The following is a 17,165-nucleotide window of genomic DNA, read 5'->3' as shown; positions in this document are numbered from 1 at the left end:
AATTTTTTTGTCCCTAATTAGTTTTTCACTTGAAAGGTTTGTAAGCTGGAGGTAGGAAAGGACTATCAAGGAGAGCTGCGATTAAATGGTGCCTGAAAACTTTATAATGGAGAATTAATACCTAATTAATTAACAATGGCTGTAAGTGCAATTTTGGTTATATGTCAATGTGACAAATATTATGACATATTTTGATATTTGGCCACGGTAATTTAGTGGGTATAACTTGGACAAAATAAGTTGTCCACCTTGCTCTTCTAGTATGAAGACCAGACATTTTTTTTTGTTTTGATTTTTTAGCAACCTGTTCGATTTTCTTCTTATTTTTGTCCAAGTATTTTTTGGTTGTTGCAAACAGTTTTTTGCCTCTTTTTCTGAATATAAAATGGCTTAAACAATTAATGTTTTAGATGTCAAGGTTATCCTCACCCGATCCTGAAGACCATTAAATAAAAAAAAAACAAGTTTTTTTAACTGAAAGTAAGGAGCGACATTAAAACTTAAAACGAACAGAAATTACTTCGTATATGAAAAAGGCTGCTTCCCCATCAACGCCCCGCTCTTTACGCTAAAGTTGACTATGTCTCTCAATTCTTCTTTTTAAAACAGTAAAAAACTTTAGCGTAAAGAGCGGGGCGTTGATGAGGAAGCAGCCTCTTTCATATACGAAGTAATTTCTGTTCGTTTTAAGTTTTAATGTCGCTCCTTACTTTCAGTTAAAAAAACTTGTTTTTTCTTATTTAATTTCTGAACGTTTTTGAATCAATGCATGTTTTGATTTTGGCTCTCCGCAGAGGAATAATTAAAAAGAAATTTGCATTTTTTTTTTGGCTAAATGGCTTTCTCATAATTTTGAGAAAAAAAGAGCGGGGAGGAAGCCTAGTTGCCCTCCGATTTTTTGGTTAATTAAAAAGGCAACTAGAACTTTTAATTTTTTACGAATATTTTTATTAGTAAAAGATTTACGTAACTTATATATTAGCTTACGTAAAGAACTTTTGTATTCTCATATTTTTATTACATATATGAGGGGGTTCGCCCCCTTGTCAGATCCTCGCTCTTTACACTAAAGCTTAAATTTTGTCCCAATTCATTAAGAATGACTCCAGAATCACAAAAGTCGTAGAATAAATAGTTGAAATTACTAAAACTACTTTAACGTAAAGAGCGAGGTATTAGGAGGAGGTGAGCCCCTCAAATGGGTAATAATTTCTGTTTGTTTTAATTTTTAATGCTGTTCCTTACTTCCAGCTGAAAGAACTTTTTCATATTTATTTTTTCATTGTTTTTTTTTTTAAATAATGCTAGTAAATCCTGCGCTCCCTTCATGGAGATTTTCTTCCCCCATGACAAATTATCGATGGAAAGTTCCCCCAGCATATCATCCTCTTCTCAACCCCTCCCCCAACCAAAAAAATTCTCCTGAAAACGCCTGTACACTTCCCAATAACCATTACTATATGTAAGCATTGGTCAAAGTTTGTAACTTGTTGTCCCATCCCATGGGGACTGTGGGGGAGTAAGTCGTCCCCAAAGACATAGTTATAAGGTTTTTCGACTACGCTGAATGAAATGGCTATCTCAGAATTTTGATCCGTTGACTTTGGTAAAATAATTAGCGTGGGAGGGGGCCTAGGTGCCCTCCAATTTTTTTGGTCACTTAAAAAGGGCACTAGAACTTTTCATTTCCGTTAGAATGAGCCCTCTTGCAACATTCTAGGACAACTGGGTCGATACGATCACCCCTGGGGAAAAAAACAAAAAAACAAAAAACACAAAGAAACAAATAAACACGCATCCGTGATCTGCCTTCTGGCAAAAAATACAAAATTCCACATTTTTGTAGATAGGAGCTTGAAACTTTTACAGTAGGGTTCTCTGACACGCTGAATCTGATGGTGTTATTTTTGTTAAGATTCTATGACTTCTAGGGGGTGTTTCCCCCTATTTTCTAAAATAACGCAAATTTTCTCAGGCTCGTAACTTTTGATGGGTAAGACTAAACTTGATGAAACTTATATATTTAAAATCAGTATTAAAATGCAATTCTTTTGATGTATGTATTGGTATCAAATTACATTGGATATCAAAATTACATTTTTTAGAGTTTTGGTTACTATTGAGCCGGGTCGCTCCTTACTACAGTTCGTTACCACGAACTGTTTGATAAGTAATTAATCTTTGTCTAGAAACTAGTCACGATCTTCAACTCTTAGAGCTCAAAATTCATTGTTAGGTATATTTACTTCATTAAGAATTTATATTTTGTAACTTCATACTTTTTCAATACCAAGCCCGAGTTTTCAAACGGATTATTGATCCTTAACCTAGAAAAATACTCCTCTTCATCCTTCTCTAATTTCCTAGAAGTTCTTCTGGTCATTTTTTTCCGATTAGGACAAATTACTAACATCTCAGAAACAGTTTTTCTCATTTTTCCTCTCCCCTGAAGCTGTATGACGTTACAAAGATTCCACAAAACAAGATTAGGTTTCGCATCAAGATGAAAGTTTGGACAAAACATAGTTTCAGGAAATTAATTTGTTGCTCCATCAAATTGTTAAGCATTTATTTTCATTATGCTATATATGTTTTTATGTACGGCTAATATCAGACATTGCAAAGACCTAGAGAAGAAATTGAGTAACAGAACCTATTAAAACAGTTTTTTTTATCAAGATTTTTATCAAGATTTTTATTTTTATCAAATGACAATATTTTTCAACTAATCATTACCTTAGACTTCAAAAGCTTTATTATAGCTATTATCAAGTTTTAAGCTTCATGATTTAAACAAAAGAATAAATAACTTGACTAGAAAACGATTTCAATTTGCTTTTCACTTTTGTTTATCTTACAAGCACCTTTTGTAACAAGATTTTCAGTAACAAAAAATTACATGACACTAGTCTGGCTAGTAATCTATGATTTTAGGATTGTCTTTGCCGGTTACTGGATTCTACAGATACTATTCTTAAAGATTGTCCAGAAAAATATATTCCACCTGATTCGGGCTGAAGTTTTCCCTTTTATAATTTTCCTAAGACCTAGGCAGTGCGAGTGAGGTTAAAAGTTAGTTAGGTTCTTCGCCTCAAAACTAGCAAGGACTGACAAGTGTGCAGTCTTTGCACCAAACCGAATCAATTACAAAATTTTAAACTATAGTCCACAGTAACAAAAATTAAAGATTAGTTTTCTACATAAATTTTCAGTGTAAAAAGACATGCATATGACACTGATTCAAGGATGATATTTATTATCCATTTGAAACTCAAAAGCTAAAAGTGGTTAATGACTGCTGTGGGCAAGAATCTCCTCTTGCATGGGATAAAGTGAAATAACATCTCTATCAATGCTGTCTATGCACCAAAGAGAGTGGCAATGGATACTGATAATGACTTCTTCTACACTGATCTGGAAATAAAAATGCAGAAATGCCCAAACAAGACTTCCAAATTGTAGTGAATGTTTGGACCACCCGTGTTGGCCTAAAAGACCCCAATGTATGTGATATTATTGGTCGGTTCACTTACGGGGAATGGTGCCCCAATAGGGATAGACTACTCTAGTTTAACACCATGCTCCAACACAAACCCTCACAGAGGATAGCTTGGTGCTCAAACAATGGCTTAACAGTTGTCCAACTTGACCATATATGGATCCGTCAGCGCTGGCACTCCTCAGTCGTAAATTCTGGAGCTTACAGAGGGGCATGTAAGGGATCAAAATCTGGAAGTAATCATGCGCATTTAGATGCAAAGATACTCCTTAAGTTCAGCGTGAGAGAGAGACAGACCCCAAGAAGGAAGTTAGACGTGGAAAAAGTGAAAACTAAATCAGTGAAAGAAGACTACGCAAACCAGCCCTATTTGTGAAAAAGATTCTGCCACCCTATGGAAACAATTCCTGGACACCACTGAGGAGGTGGCTGCCGAAGTTATCGGCATATGCTCCTGCAAAGCTAAGAAAAAATTATGTATCAGAGAAATCTCTAAAGCTAATTGAGGCTAGACGACAGGCATCAAACGCATCAACCAAAGTAAATAAGTCATTACGTAAACCGATTAAACTAGCTTACATTGTAGCCGCCTGAAATCTTGGGATAATATTTCTATAGATATGGAAAATCAGCCAGAAATTATGACACGAAAAGACGTGCTTAATCCAAACACAGATGGGCAAGATGTAAACAATGATGCTGTGACCAACAAATGAAAAACCACCTTGTGAAACTGACATGGCGTTTAGTTCAACTTCTGGGATACAAAACGCAATCAAATGACTAAGAATTATTAAGTTCAGTCTGATATGAGAGAAAAAGACCTTTCCGTCTGATTGGAAGGTGTCAGCAATAATACCAGCATTTAAAAGGGAAAAAAATGTGACAGCCCTAACTACTGAGGAATATTAGTCGAAGATTTGGCCACCAGAGCATTGGTGATTATTTTGATCAGAAGGTTAGAGGGAGCAAGAGATTAGCGAACACGTAAAAAATAGTGGAGATTTTGCAGATGTAGAGGGTTCATTGACCAGAACTTCACTCTTCATCTTATGCTACAACAGTGCGAACGCTATTACCTCCCTATAATTAACATGCTTCTGAATTTTGTCACTTATTTTGACTCTGTAACCCGTGAAAACCTTTGGTAAATTATGGTAGAAGATGGTATGCCGGTTGAGTGTTAAAGTGTTAAAGTGTTGAGTGCCGGTTGACTGTAAGAGTGTTGGATGAATAAACTGAGCCCTTCAGTGTGAATAGCAGTTTAAAAACAAGGGTGCATATTTTCTCCCGTCTTGTTTAACTACTATTTATATTGTGTTCTAGAAAGAGCCCCCTCGAACTTTGATGGTATCATTATGGAATTGGAAATTAACATGTCTGTTCTAGACTACGCAGACGATATTGTTGCTCTTGCTGCTGATCAAGCAACTGCCCCAACAATGCTAAATAAAATAGCATAATTCTCTCAAAATTTCAAACTTAAGTGATGAACTCAAATATACAGTCAGACTATCAGCTTGTGCTTTACGAACAGGAATTGTAATAGGTCGATAGCTTCATTTATTTTGGCTCGCTCAAAGAGCCTCGTGGCTGTGACCTTGACATACTGAACATAATCAACAAAGCCCAAGCCAAAACTCCACCGCCGTTTGTAGAACCGACGGAAGATCAGTTTGAAGACAAAAATTTGTGTTTATAAAGTGGCTTTTAGATTTGTTCTCTTCTATGCAGTTGAGACGTGATCACTGAAGGCATTTCATCTCTATGGTATGAATATCTTTCAACACCGAGGCTTACAAAGAACCCTGAGGATTCAATACTCCCACATAATCTCAAATGTTGATGCACGTTACCGTTGCTGTAACATTCAGCCCTCAGCTAGGGTTGTCAAATAGAGAAAACTGCGTTGTCTTGGCCATGTCCTGAGAACACCCAATGTCCGTATCGTCAAGCATGTACTTCTAGCTGCTCCTTTGTAGGATTGGTGCAGACCTCCTTGCGTAACTGCCAAAAACGACCTCAACACAATTGGCGGATTTTGGAATTTTCGCCGAAAGTGGGAGAGCTGCTGGCTCCAGTTTGCTAAAGAGCTGCCACAAGATCGCGACAAATGAAAGTCAACCATACGGAGTCTTCTAGATGCCGATTGAGGCGTCGAACTTTTGTCCAACAGCTAGTACAAAAAGTAAGTAATTGTTAAGAAAATGAAGATGAAAAATTACCAATAAAAATTCAAGTATCAATGAGAATATTAGAAAACTTATGAAATCACTCCGTGGATTGATAATTTTCTGTTTTTTTTTTTAATAATAATACAGAGCAAAATCTTTAAGATAGGTTTCTTCCTATGATATTGTATTTTTTGGTGCGAATGAAAGCTTTTAAACATTTAGTATAGTTTTTCTTTTTGAATTAGATTATGATTTTGCTTTTTGTTGTTAATTCACAGAAAAACTCCTTATGAAACAAAAAGAAATTAAAACCAAAAAAAGAAACGTTTATAAGAAGGTTGTATTAAGAATTTCGTCATGAAAAAGAACTCATCTATAATGTCCAAAAGAAAGTTCTATTTCTTTAAATAAACAAGATATTTGAGTTTTTAGGATTTCTTCTATAAGTAAAATTCCTTTCCGATACTTTCTTAATGGAATCCACCTTCAGATATCAAGCACTTAATGGAAATTGTGTATAAATCTGGTGTATCCTCAGCAAGGTAACTCATCCTCTTTGATCCATGTAATTTACCAGTGGTCACGTTTGAAATACATTTGCTTGCAGGTCATATTTATTTTGAAGTTTTAGAAAACTTTCTTTTTTGTGTGGGTGGAATTGATTGGAATATGATCTTTACTTAGGTAGACATGCAGCTAAAAACAGTAGCAATAATTCTTTTAGGTTTTTAGAAGAGAGAAGGGTTTCTCAAGAAGTATCTTCTGTTTGCACAAGAAGTATCTGAGTGAGAGACATTTCGAAAATAAAAAAGAAGGTAAGGGTAGTACAGAAAACTAAATAGCAATTAAAAAGTAGTGAATAGAGAACCTGGACAAAATTGCCAAGGGCAAGGAAAGTGTGGCCATACAGTATAGTACTTGGATAGTATTTTGGCATGGTAAGAAACGGAAACAAAGCTGCCAAGTTTTTACTTGTCACCTAAGAATAGAACTTAATTCTAAATACATACCTCAATTAATGACAAGGGAATTGTTACAGAAAACTGGGTAGAACATTTGGATATGATTTAAACCGTAATAAAGCTGTAAGAAATTATGTAGAAAGGATTATTATCATTCCAACAATTTGAATCAAAAGGAAGGTTTATTTTCCAAGAAGGAATTAGAGAAAGTTCTAAAAAGATTTTAAAATATTGAGTCTTAGATACGGATTACATAGTCAAGGAATTTTTCGAATATGCTTACTCTGAAGTTAGAAGTAGAATTCAAAAGATGACGCAAAAAAATTTAAAAAAACGGGAAATGTCTTGTGATTTAAGAAAAAATTTTAAGTCATATTCATTTTTATTTTAAGTATTGTGGCTTTTTCAGACAAATTCTGTTACTTTATCTGGCAACTCCAGTCCCCATTGGTACTTTTTTAGTGCTCGAAAGGCAAATCATGCGCATTTGAAGGGGCTTTTTCTTAGGAAAACTCAAATCTGGTGGAAAAAAGCTGTAGTCTTAAAAACTCGTGTGACTGACCGTATACCAAATAGTATGTGCGAAAAATGTCGTTATAACCACTTTCAAAAGTTGAAATGAAAGAATAATCGAAATGGCCAGGCCACGATTTTTTGAATGAAGGAGGCCGCATCGCTGAGATATTACTTTTTGACGAACAAATATGGGGTTGGAAACGATGAATTTTCTAGCAAGAAAGGAATTGCAGATCCAAGGGGGGATACGAAGAAGATGTTTTATGAAGTGAAATAAGGCCATTTTAATTTTAACTTCATCACAATTTATAAAATTTTCCAAAACGGTAATGCAAATAAATAACATGGTAGTAAAAAAAAGAGTACGGTTTACAAACAGTAGGGTGGCTGAGACAGCATTTTTTTGACAAAAGACGCAAATGAAAGACCAACTCCACGTTTGATGTAAGCTAATAAAAGTTCTCGCATATACTTTACTGAAGAGCTTGAAAGAAATCCAAGGTTAGTTTTGTGATCAAATGGCTTAATCATGGCCGAACCCAAAAATTGTTTTTTCCTGTGGAGCTTGCTTCTATCTGAAGAATACAACTTCTGACTCATCAACTCTAAATTTAAGTCCAGGCCTTGCGTACTCAAATTTTGATGACACAGAACATCGCTAATATCCTGGATACTGTGACTAAAATTGAGAGTGTCGTCTGCAAATCAAACTAGCGACAAACTAGATACCGGCAAAGATGAAGCACGAGGAAGCTACATATTTTGTATCTACTACTACTAACTATTCAACGCAGCACCAAGCTGCCTGAGACCAACACAGCTACGCATGCTCCTCCCCGATCCCAATCTAATCAAAGTATATATATATATATTTACACCCTCCCAGAAATTTTCCATTTCCCTTAAATCGTTCTTTATGACATATTCTCACCCGAACCACGGACGACCTACTTTCCGTTTAGAATGTGCAGAACGTACCCAGAACGCAGACCGTGCCCTAGCCATCTCAATCTTTCTACCATTATAGCCCTAGGAAGCGGGGTTCAATAACACTTTTCGTACAACCTACTATTTTGAAATAGCCAGGTATCTGGAACAATCCGTAGGCATTGCTTCTTGAGAATATCTAGCAAATATTCATGTGCTTCTCGGTGCGTCCATGCTTCAGAACCACATTTGACCACTGTAACCATTGTGGTTTGCAATATTCTAATCTTGGTTTGTAGACTTAGAATAATGACTTGCCAATATTCTAATCTTGGCTTCCGAACTTTTTTTCAACTGTGAATCACGCCCTTAGCCTTGGCTGTTCTACATTACATCTTCACCACTCCCACCGTCTTTACTAATAATACTACCAAGGTAAATGAAGCTGTCCACCTGATTAATATTTTCGTTACCCAACCTCTTTCCTTCACGTATTCCTAGCCTTAGTGACTTAGTCTTCCTAACATTTATTTTTAAACCTATTTTAGCACCTTGAACTCTCAAAACCTCAAAAAGTACATTTATTTTGCTCACACTTTCATCTAGTGTGCATAAATCATCAGCATAATTTAAATCCAGGAAAGTTTTTTGGTTAATGCTAGTGAAATAAAATTTTGGTTAATGCTAGTGAAATAAAACAAAATATGATGAAAATATAATACTTTATCAGCAAAATTAATGAAAACTACAACAAAAAATTATTGAAGAGGGGCGGTCTAGGCTGCATTATATTAAATATGTGACCTAAATTAATCTAACCCAACCAAAATGCCAAATAAATATTTAACTAAAATAAAGCTATAATATAGTTTCCCACCGAGCTGAAGCTAATATTGTCTGGTATAAAGACCATGAGAACTGGCTATTGTCTCATATTCAAGATACAAGATCTTGAGTGTGGTGGCTATAAGACAAAACTACCGTTTTTTCTCCTCATTTGATTCCGTGTTATCCCATTGCCTTTTCTGTGCTCCTTAAGACAAAGTCCATCAAAATGATCCATATAAAGGGGAATAGAACACAACCCTGCTTAATTCCTGGTTTAATACATAACCATCTGCTAACCTCAATTACTACCTTGACTGCACCAGTGTTATTCTTGTATATATCACTTATTATTATAATGTATTTGTCTGGTATACCATACGGGGATAAGACCTTCACTAATTCTTTTCTATCAACAGAATCGAACGCTTGCTCGTAGTCTTTAAAACTGAGGACTAAAGGAGTTTGATAGCTCAGGTACTTCTCAAATATTTACCTTAGATTGAAATATTGACCGCAACATCCTCTACCTTTTCTAAAACCACCCTATTCTTCTCTTATAAAATTGTCAACAGGATCTTTTAGTTCAACAAGTATCATATTACTAAATAATTTGCTACCTACAGAGGGCAGGCTAATGTCTCGATAACTATTATACTCTTATCATATCTCTTATGCGGTGGTACAGCTAGGTACTTTCCTTTCTTCAAAAATCATGTTTATAATCATCAGTAACTTATTTATAACCTCAGAGCCACCGTGTTTAAGAAACTTATTTACCACAGTATAGCACCTGTGGCTTTATTAATTTTTAATCCTTTTAGTACTGTCGCTAATTCTTCCTCACAAAACAAATTTTCCATCGCGTCTAGCTTATCACAAACTTTTTCATTTTCATCTCTATCTTTTCCTGCAACTCTATCTCGGTTTAGTACAAACTCAAAATGTTCTGCTGATCTCTCCTCAACTCTTTCCTTATCACTAATAAAGGCCCCGCTCCTATCTTTAACTCTCAATTTATTAACATGCTAGTACAGTCTTTTAATTATTATCCAATTTAGCCGCATCTTCCAAATCCTCGGCAATTTTATCCATGTCCTCCACTTCACATTTTCTGTTCATATTTTAATGCTGTTTCCACATTCTTTTCATTCCTCTTGTTTTCATATGACCTATCACTCAGATAATTCTTGCACAAGCCCCTTCTCCTGGCTATTAAACAGAGAGCTTTTTCACTAATATTCCTAGCTGTATTCCCAATTTTCTTCCCCAAGACCATCAGCAACTTCAAAACTTGTTTTACAAAATTATGTCGTTAGTCTACTCCATTTTCAAATTTTAAACTCTCCAAATTAGTATTCAATTGTTCCTGGAACGTTTCTATCAAATTTTCATCCTTGATTTTACCAAAAGTATAACATCCTGGAAGGTAGTTACCCTTCTGAAATTTAAGTTGTAACTTAAGCCTAGACACTACTAGATTGGGATCTTTACTTTTAACATCAATAACAACACTCTTATATACCCTAGAATCTTGTATTGATATTATCAGTCCTTGGTTTACAAAAACACAATCAATAAGGTTTGATGTCTTATCCTCACATGAAAACCACGTTAACTTATGGGCCATTTTATGACCAAACACTATTGGTTGTAATCAGATTGTTATACGTACAAAATTGCAGCAGTCTGTAGCCATTACTGTTTTCTTTTCCTATACCGAATTCAAACCACAAATTGTGCATATACAAATCTTTCTTCAAATCTTCTGACACCCTCAATATTATTTTCTTCACTACAAGTTATCTTTGCCGATATTTAGATTTGTTACTGCCTTCGGTAGATCGTTTTGGTCTATTGTCTAATCGAGACAGCATCTTGTGTAGAACCCATCTAAATTTACTGAAGATACAACAGTCTTGTTACCCGTGCTGAAGCACGGGTAACAAGACATGCTGTTAACATCCAGCGACCAATCAATTGGCTATCTCTAGTTCCCACTCAATTTAGCCCCATTCAACTCAACTCCATTCATTTCAATCCTTATTCAAGCCATCCCCTGTGTAATTCAACCATCATTTAATTCAAACCCATCTAAGTAAAGCTGCATACAATTTAACTTCATTTTAACTCAAACAAATTCCACTCATCTGCTAGGCAACTCAATCGAAAACTCAATCATTCAGTTCAATTTCCATTCAATGCAAACAGACCTAATTAGAACATCTAACCAGATACACAGATAAATAGGAACTGAGTTTCACGGTGTTGAATTAATTGGAATATGAGGGTGGATCTAAGTTGTACAGGGTCAAAGAGGAGGAGTGTTCATTGAATGGGGGTGAGTTGCCTGGGTGTTCAGCTAAATGAGGTTGAGTTCACTTTGAGTTGACTGTTGAGTTATACCTACACCTCTATCATTCAATACATATTTTCTTGTAGTTTGGCCCTATTTTGGCCAGAATTGATGTTTTGCGGTACAAAATAACAGAACACAGTGTCTCACTCCACTGTGACTTAGTTCCTTAAGAAGGACAATAAATATTTGATTTTTGTTAATAAGGCCCTCATCTTATATTTTATAAAGAAGGGGTCAGTACGATCAATCCAGGTAAAAAAAAGGAAAAAAAGAGAAACATCAACGATGGCCAAAGATAAGGAACTGTAACCCTACGATTAAAGGATTTTGATTGATGTAGTAGTTTTGGTTTCAATTTGTCGTCAGGTTGGGAAGTAAGGTCCTGTATCCAGTTTTTTCAATATTTTTTTTATGTAATCGATTGCTATTCATTTTTATCCGATGTAATGTTAGTATTTACGTTGGAAAGGTTAGTCACGATATAGTTTCTTTGAAAACTTATCTTTTATTATCACTTGTTATTGGGCGTGATTTGCTCTATACTCTGTTGCAACTTCTGCAACAACCATGGTGTATCTTAATACGTGTTAAAATTTATGTTTCAGGGCCGAATCTGTTTTTTCTTGAATATGCGATATTATAAACATACTTAATGTTTTATATATGGTGCTATTTCGTATATAGTGCTATATAGTGCTATTATATAGTGCAACTATGCTATATAGTGCAACTTCTACAACAACCATGGTGTATCTTAATACGTGTTATGTTTCAGGGTCGAATTTGTTTTTTCTTGAATATGCGATATTATAAACATACTTAATGTTTTATATATGGTGCTATTTCGTATATAGTGCTATATAGTGCTATTATATAGTGCAACTATGCTATATAGTGCAACTTCTACAACAACCATGGTGTATCTTAATACGTGTTATGTTTCAGGGTCGAATTTGTTTTTTCTTGAATATGCGATATTATAAACATACTTAATGTTTTATATATGGTGCTATTTCGTATATAGTGCTATATAGTGCTATTATATAGTGCAACTATGCTATATAGTGCAACTTCTACAACAACCATGGTGTATCTTAATACGTGTTATGTTTCAGGGTCGAATTTGTTTTTTCTTGAATATGCGATATTATAAACATACTTAATGTTTTATATATGGTGCTATTTCGTATATAGTGCTATATAGTGCTATTATATAGTGCAACTATGCTATATAGTGCAACTTCTACAACAACCATGGTGTATCTTAATACGTGTTATGTTTCAGGGTCGAATTTGTTTTTTCTTGAATATGCGATATTATAAACATACTTAATGTTTTATATATGGTGCTATTTCGTATATAGTGCTATATAGTGCTATTATATAGTGCAACTATGCTATATAGTGCAACTTCTACAACAACCATGGTGTATCTTAATACGTGTTAAAATTTATGTTTCAGGGCCGAATCTGTTTTTTCTTGAATATGCGATATTATAAACATACTTAATGTTTTATATATGGTGCTATTTCGTATTCTTAACATTTTGTATGTTCAGCTTTTTGTATGGTCCAACAGAATACCACTTGCCATTGCTCTACAAAGGTATCAAATCCTAGTATCTGCCTCAATTGAGCTGTAAAATAAATTTTTGAAGTATGATGGATATCAATTTTTTTTAGCAAGCTCAAGACAGAGCTCTTAGTTTTCAGATTTGATTTCCTTATTGTCCTAATTACATTAATTATACCAAGTTTTTGTTCATGCACATACCTATTTATTCCAATTGTATTATGGCTCTATTCAAAAAGATGCAAAAAAAAGTGTGTCTAAGTGACTTGAGATGGCCCGATTGCCAAAAGTGACTGCTGCAATAAACTAGATCAATTGATTCTATTGGGAATAATACCCCCAATCATCAAAAACAAGATTAATGTCAAGATTTCATATCTTTCAATGAAATAGTAATGTTACTTCTTAAACAGAATCTGTCCCCGGTTCTATGGAGGAAAACGACAAAGGCTGTGGGATAAAAAAAATGGAATCTAACGGGGAGTTAACATTGTCTTAGAATTAGATCATGCATATGATTTAGCTAAAACATTGAGCAAAGATAAAAAAATTTGTAAAGTGAACGAATTTCTTGAGGTTTTGAGAGCTAAGGGTAAGAGAATAGTTGAAAAATTAATGTTAAGCAGTTAAGTTGATTAGGCTATCAATAAATAAAGTTGAAGAGGTAATGCTGGGTGCGACAAGATTTATCAAGTAGATAGCTTCGCTTACCTGGGTAGCTTTACTAGAAAAGATGATCTATGCAGTGAAGTTGTAAAAAGTAGAACATCCAAGGCCAAGGGTATCTTATCCACAGTTGAAAAAAGCTTGAGAGAATCGGAAGAAAAGTCTGCGAACCAGGATTATAACATTGAAAGCTATAATAATGACATTGGTCAAATATTGTTGTAAACTCTTAGTATTTCGAAAGGCAGATGAAGATAAACTTTTGTAGAGGAGTTGCCTAAGGATAGTTTTAGGTACCATTTTGATTGACCATATGTGTACAATCTCTATGAAAAATGGGGCTCTACCCCACTTTCTAGGGCTATAATGAAAAAGAACGTTTTGGAGATGAAGGATGACGCATCGTCAAGCATTGTTCTTTTGGCGATTTTTCTAGGGCCAAAGGAAAAAATAGCAGTGCTTGAATTGGCAAAGGTCTCAATGTAGGAATTAGAAGAAATCGGAACTTCCTTGGGAGGAGGAGAAAAAGAGTGAGGCTTTCTACTGATTTGGGTGGGAGGGGATTGTGTACAGCTGTATTGGCCTAAAGTGGATTGGCGCTCTGGTAGTTATTAGTAGTAGTAGTAGTATTAGTAGTAGTAATAGTAGTAACTGTTTTAATATCAAAGTTAATAAGGACTTTAGTATTTTGTGGTTTACTTGATATTTAAAATTTTTATTTTGATTTTGATCCTTAACTATTTTACACTATTTTTCTGTAACCACAAGAGTTTCATTATTGGTGTTTAATTGTTTTTCTAATTCGTTTATTTATGTTCTAGTGTGAGCAATTATATTTGGAAGTTCTTTATACTTTACGTCATCGGATAGGTCCAAAGAACAATCAAAATCCAGGATGTATTCTTCCGGGGGATTTAATTAAATATTCACAAACAGCATTTGGAGCAGACCTGGATACACATCTCAAGTTCTGCGCCATGGCATCGGAAGAAAAGGTAGTGACTATAAAGATATTTTTAATTTTAACTTATGTAGTGCTTTAATAACAGTTTTTTTTGGAAGGTTATACCTTGGAGAAGGAAAAAATTAAAAGTCTCCAGTCAACACAATAATTAGCCATAAAAGTGTGACAATAAAAACTGGTTCTCATAAAGAGGGTAAACTTACCCAAGAATTTTCCCTTAAAATTCCTTTAAGAAATTTCTCTTAAAAGGCTCATACGGAATTACAAAAAAATAGTTCATTTTTACAACCCAGCTACAGTATTTTGCAAACTCTACTGTTTTTTGTGGAAAACATGAAAAAGTGCTATCATGATATCCATTGCGTGAAATCGTCAAAGAAGAAAAATTATGTTTAAAACCCAGTAAAACTCCAACTTCTTCGCCTTTCTTCATTTAGTCTTGCTCTCTCGGTGGTTTTGGCAATAGTGGAGGATAGTCATGGATTTCGCTATTTTAGGAAAAGTTTTCCAATTACCATAGAATATGTAAAACAGATGACAATCAAAATTATATAATACTTTAACACAAGACTGAAGTCTTTCATCAAGGCAACTATATAATGTCTGGTTTCATTATGAAGTTTAAGATGAAAGAACCTTTGGAAACTTCTTGGGCCAAAATCAGATTCTTCAAATAACAACAAAAGTGATGCCTGGCTGTCAATGGTGTCCTTAACTAGTAGAAAAAAAAATCTATAGACTGGGTTCTATAGATATGATGCAATAGACGAGTTACAAAAAAATTTCATTAACGGATCGACGTACGATGATTATAAAGAATGAAAAAAAAAGAATAAGTATATTGCTTAGGGACACTATCGGGACACTATTGTACACTGTTATTGGACACTATTAGGGAAAAGACGTGCAATCGCCACGGTAACCACGATTATCCTTGAAAAGGATAATCGATAATTTAGAAAACAAATGACACTAATCTTTTCGTTATTATATTGGTAGCTTCAGAAGAGTCCATGGACTAGAATGCTATCAAGCCTTTTTGTGCCACCATTAAATGTTTTTATTCTCCGTGAGACTTATAATCCCATTGCCTATCCACCTACTATTTTAAAATAAAATCCTTATGAAAAAGCTTCTGTGCTAAATTACACCCGATCAAATTTGGCTGAATATTCAAATGTTACCAAAAATTCAACTTACAATCAAACATTGTGATTCGTGAACAGAAATGTTAAAAAAAGATACTATAGTTAACCCATCTGTCAATTAAAACATGAGAGTAAAACTAGCATTAAAATGTATTCAAAAAAAGCTTTTTGGAGGAAGTAAATGGCAAAATTAAAACTTAAAAAAACCAGAAAAAACTTCGTATAAAAAGTCAACCCAAAATATTGAAATTACTATAGATGAATAAATAAAGCCTAAAACAAACAGAAATTGAAATGACTACTTATTAAATGACACCTAAAGCTAACAATAGTTGCCACAAATGAAAATCCGGCTACTACCCTGCTAAACCATCTAAAGGACACTTTAGTCTTTAGGATTCTTTAAAACCATATTTGCACTTCACTGACAGCGATATATAATTTAAACCGTTTTTATTTGTTAGTATAGCATTAGAAAATCTTAACTTCTGCATATCTATTGGAATTTCCTTTTTTATTTTTGATTTAAAATGGTTAATCTAGTTTCATTGGCCGGATAAAAAGCCAATTTTTGTCAGAAATTTCTTGTTTTTCAGTATTACTCTCGAATACAAATAAAATTAATTCGTAAGCCAAGTATTATTAGCAAGTTAGGAATATTAATTTATTAAAGAAAACATATTGCTTCAAATTAATAAGGTTCATTTGGAATATTTTTAGATATCAATTTCCTATACTGTTAAACCAATCAGTAACAAAAGCGAAAGTTTCGGTAAAAAAGTGCTATTTAGTGCTGTGTAACTATTCTGAAATATGTGTTTTTTTTTCCTGCAACCTTTATTAGTGTTGAGATTTTCGACATTTTGCGTAGTTAGTGTTTTGACAAATGAGAAAGAATCCATTCAAAATGCACATCGTTTTCACTAAGACACAGATGGCACTGAAAATTTGGAGGGTTTGAGGGAGCGGTAGCCATACTGTTCAAGTTTTTAGTTCTAAGCCTCAACTTCATTGTAAATTTTATCTATTGTTTTTTTGTTTAAAAACTCACTATTCGAAATCAAAATCATAGTCAGTTAATAACAAATGAAACTCTAGCCTTCAGAGCGTTTAACAGAGCGGTGGCCCTTCTATTATCGTTGGTAATTTTTTTTCATTTTAGTTTGATTTGGCTATTATTTCCAGTTTCTGTTCATTTTATGTTTTATTTGCTCATCCCTGGGAATTTTTCCATATTTTCATCTTGATTTTCTATTTGATTAGTTAAAAAAAAACTTTCCGATAAATAATCTCTCTAAAGAACAGTAAAAGCCAAATTATGCTTAAGATCAGAAGAATCGAAACTCAAACCAAACAGGAATTAAATAAACAACCATAACAAAAAATAGCACAACAGGCATTAATATATAATTTAATAAATAAATCTTACAAGGAGTAAAGCTTTATTTGAATATGCAAATCAAGCTTAAAATGAACAAAACGTTTTACTATTGAAGTATAAATGAAACCCAAAGCAAACAGAAATTGAAAAAAAACCTCATAGCACACAAAC

At 34.1% G+C, this 17,165-nt stretch overlaps 1 protein-coding gene across 1 annotated transcript in view; it reads left to right on the top strand.

Moving 5' to 3' along the window:
• LOC136039818 (BAI1-associated protein 3-like) overlaps window positions 1–17,165 on the top strand; it is a gene marked incomplete in the record, with an annotated part of 299,965 nt that overhangs the window by 25,094 nt on the left and 257,706 nt on the right. Inside the window, 1 exon segment of the mRNA XM_065723725.1 lies at window positions 14,323–14,496. Coding sequence (XP_065579797.1) covers window positions 14,323–14,496 — 174 coding nt within the window.

The sequence above is a fragment of the Artemia franciscana genome, chromosome 20 (genome assembly GCF_032884065.1).
Source record: "Artemia franciscana chromosome 20, ASM3288406v1, whole genome shotgun sequence".
In the NCBI taxonomy this organism is placed as follows: domain Eukaryota; kingdom Metazoa; phylum Arthropoda; class Branchiopoda; order Anostraca; family Artemiidae; genus Artemia; species Artemia franciscana.
This window is presented reverse-complemented; position numbering and strand designations above follow the sequence as displayed.